This window comes from Physella acuta, unplaced genomic scaffold (assembly GCF_028476545.2).
Source record: "Physella acuta isolate Inbredline_101_S28 unplaced genomic scaffold, ASM2847654v3 ptg000805l, whole genome shotgun sequence".
In the NCBI taxonomy this organism is placed as follows: Eukaryota; Metazoa; Mollusca; class Gastropoda; family Physidae; genus Physella; species Physella acuta.
The window spans coordinates 388,443-392,500 of record NW_026732323.1 but is presented as its reverse complement, the minus strand read 5'-3'; the positions used below and the strand labels follow the sequence as shown (position 1 = coordinate 392,500).

The 4,058-nt window shown below is 32.6% G+C and overlaps 1 protein-coding gene across 1 annotated transcript in view; it reads left to right on the top strand.

Moving 5' to 3' along the window:
* LOC131951247 (A disintegrin and metalloproteinase with thrombospondin motifs 7) overlaps positions 1-2,198 on the top strand; it is a 116,768-nt gene extending 114,570 nt beyond the window's left edge. The window contains exons 23-25 of the mRNA XM_059313598.1: positions 114-263; positions 799-952; positions 1,544-2,198. Coding sequence (XP_059169581.1) covers positions 114-263; positions 799-952; positions 1,544-1,698 — 459 coding nt within the window. The 3' untranslated portion in view covers positions 1,699-2,198. The remainder of the gene's footprint in view (positions 1-113; positions 264-798; positions 953-1,543) is intronic.
* The last annotated feature ends 1,860 nt before the right edge of the window (positions 2,199-4,058 follow it).

Genomic DNA, 4,058 nt, shown 5'->3' with positions numbered 1-4,058 from the left:
GGCTGTGGGCCCCTAAATGGCCCGGGCCCCCCCGCATTGCGGGGTCTGGCGGTACTGTAGTTCCGCCCCTGAGTGACAGATGTCAGTTCAAGTTGTTAAAAAATATTTTTCAGTGTTCAGCCACCTGTGGTCACGCAAACAGGTCACGAAAGGTCGAGTGTCCCACCCCAGGTCAGTGTGACCTCTCTCGGAGACCTGAGACTACCCAACCATGTGAAAACTTACCTGCTTGTTTGGCCTGGATTAATGGTAGTTGGAGCCAGGTAAGTTGAGTTAAGAAAATTGTTGCTTGGATTAACTGTAACTGGAGCTAGGTTAGGTGGAGTTCAAATTTCACCTGGATTAAAAATAAGAGCTAGGTAAATTGGAATTAAAATTAACCCTGGCTTAATGTTCAGTGCAGTTAAGTGAGCTAGAGTTTACATTTTTTTTATAAAATATTCATTATTAAATGTATTTTTATCTTGCATTAATTAATCCAATAGAGAAAAAAAAAATTTGCATTAAATATATTACATTTTTTGATAAAATATTCATTATTAAATGTATTTTTAATCTTGCATTAATTAATCCTATAGAGAAAAAAATGTTTGCATTAAATATGTCTAATGTTGAATTAAATCTATAAACAATAAAGATAGCTGATGTTATCTAACTAAAGATCAGGACACTTAAGCATACATTTGTTCCCACTTAGGCTAGTTAAAACATTAGACATAGGAGGTGATGTGTAGGTTATGTGTTGTATGGAAGAAGAAAGCCCCACTCATGAAGTCTAATGATTTTCTTCTGTCACAGTGTAGCAAAACATGTGGGGGCGCCCAGCAGGAGAGGTCAGTCGAGTGTGTCAACTTGTCCTCCCAGCAACTGGCCAAAGACTGTGATGGCGCCACAAAGCCAGTAGCCACACAGAACTGTAACATGCATGACTGTCCACCTGAGGACAATGCAGGTAAGGATGGTCATACCTGCGGGGGTCTCTTTGTGGGGATATCGTTGTGGGGATCTCTTTGTGGGGGTCTCTTTGTGGGGGTCTCTTTGTGGGGATATCTTTGTGGGGATCTCTTTGTGGGGGTCTCTTTGTGGGGATCTCTTTGTGGGGATCTTTTTGTGGGGATTTCAGTGGCTGTGTGGGGATCTCTAGAGTTGTGGGGATCTCAAGGGCTTGTACAGATCTCTATGATCAAGTGGTGATCAAAAACAGCAATGAAAATTATTATTTATGTAAGCAAATACTTTTATTATAAAAAAACTAATTAGTGTTTGGGTATGTAGATGCAGCTGTTATTTATTAAAAAAAACTTATTATTTTTTGTGTTTGTAGGTGTTTTAGTTAGGTGCTTTAGTTATATTAAAGTAAACTAAGATTTTTTTTTAAGTTAACTAAAAATTGAGTTTATAAAATTTTTTTTTTTGGGGTTGCTGAAATGGAGGTAGTTTTTGGTGTTTAGGAATTTGTTAGTTATGCACACTAAAGTGGATAATTTTTTAAAAATATTCGCCGTTGTTTATTGTGCTAACTTTTGCCTTCCTTTTGCTCCAGCATTGACTGTCTCCTGTGTATTCAAAGAAAAAAATTCACATCTTTGCCAGGTGGTCAAGAAGATTGGACTGTGCAACAAACAGCACATGAAGGCTAAATGTTGCCTGACTTGTCAAGATCATAATGAAACAAAAGATATAAAACAAGTTCCATAGCTGGCTTCATTATAGACTTGTCATGACTTTGTGATATGAACTGCATTTCAAGCAGTGTTTAAATGAGCACTGTTCGTTTGGAAATATATTAGTTTAAAAACAGTAAAATAAATCTTACGATAATAGATTCAAACATTTCAATACAAGTTAACTTCTTGATTATTAAAAAATGTTCTGCAGTTAATGAAGCTAATTCTAGACATTTGAAACAACTATTTAAAATGGCATTTATAACTTCACATAGAAAATATGCACCATTTCAAGGTACTTGTGTAGACATGTGTAGGTCATGGTTTACTTTCTCAATTTTTCTTTATCTCTATACAAATATATCATGTCAAAGACAATCAAATTGTTATCATTGAAATCTTATGGTATTCCACTAGAAACTTTACTACCAATTGTTATCATTGAAATCTTATGGTATTCCACTAGAAACTTTACTACAAATTGTAGTCATTGAAAACTTATGGTATTCCACTAGAAACTTTACTACAAATTGTAGTCATTGAATTCTTATGGTATTCCACTAGAAACTTTACTACAAATTGTAGTCATTGAAAACTTATGGTATTCCACTAGAAACTTTACTACAAATTGTAGTCATTGAAAACTTATGGTATTCCACTAGAAACTTTACTACAAATTGTAGTCATTGAATTCTTATGGTATTCCACTAGAAACTTTACTACAAATTGTAGTCATTGAAAACTTATGGTATTCCACTAGAAACTTTACTACAAATTGTAGTCATTGAAAACTTATGGTATTCCACTAGAAACTTTACTACAAATTGTAGTCATTGAATTCTTATGGTATTCCACTAGAAACTTTACTACAAATTGTAGTCATTGAAATCTTATGGTATTCCACTAGAAACTTTACTACAAATTGTAGTCATTGAAAACTTATGGTATTCCACTAGAAACTTTACTACAAATTGTAGTCATTGAATTCTTATGGTATTCCACTAGAAACTTTACTACAAATTGTAGTCATTGAAAACTTATGGTATTCCACTAGAAACTTTACTACAAATTGTAGTCATTGAAAACTTATGGTATTCCACTAGAAACTTTACTACAAATTGTAGTCATTGAATTCTTATGGTATTCCACTAGAAACTTTACTACAAATTGTAGTCATTGAAAACTTATGGTATTCCACTAGAAACTTTACTACAAATTGTAGTCATTGAAAACTTATGGTATTCCACTAGAAACTTTACTACAAATTGTAGTCATTGAATTCTTATGGTATTCCACTAGAAACTTTACTACAAATTGTAGTCATTGAAATCTTATGGTATTCCACTAGAAACTTTACTACAAATTGTAGTCATTGAAAACTTATGGTATTCCACTAGAAACTTTACTACAAATTGTAGTCATTGAAATCTTATGGTATTCCACTAGAAACTTTACTACCAATTGTAGTCATTGAAAACTTATGGTATTCCACTAGAAACTTTACTACTAATTGTTTTCATTGAAAACTTATGGTATTCCACTAGAAACTTTACTACAAATTGTAGTCATTGAAATCTTATGGTATTCCACTAGAAACTTTACTACAAATTGTAGTCATTGAAAACTTATGGTATTCCACTAGAAACTTTACTACCAATTGTAGTCATTGAAATCTTATGGTATTCCACTAGAAACTTTACTACAAATTGTAGTCATTGAAAACTTATGGTATTCCACTAGAAACTTTACTACAAATTGTAGTCATTGAAATCTTATGGTATTCCACTAGAAACTTAACTACCAATTGTTGTCATTGAAATCTGATGGTATTCCACTAGAAACTTTACTACCAATTGTTATCATTGAAATCTTATGGTATTCCACTAGAAACTTTACTACCAATTGTAGTCATTGAAATCTTATGGTATTCCACTAGAAACTTTACTACCAATTGTAGTCATTGAAAGCTTATGGTATTCCACTAGAAACTTTACTACAAATTGTAGTCATTGAAATCTTATGGTATTCCACTAGAAACTTTACTACAAATTGTAGTCATTGAAAACTTATGGTATTCCACTAGAAACTTTACTACAAATTGTAGTCATTGAAAACTTATGGTATTCCACTAGAAACTTTACTACAAATTGTAGTCATTGAATTCTTATGGTATTCCACTAGAAACTTTACTACAAATTGTAGTCATTGAAAACTTATGGTATTCCACTAGAAACTTTACTACAAATTGTAGTCATTGAAAACTTATGGTATTCCACTAGAAACTTTACTACAAATTGTAGTCATTGAATTCTTATGGTATTCCACTAGAAACTTTACTACAAATTGTAGTCATTGAAAACTTATGGTATTCCACTAGAAACTTTACTACAA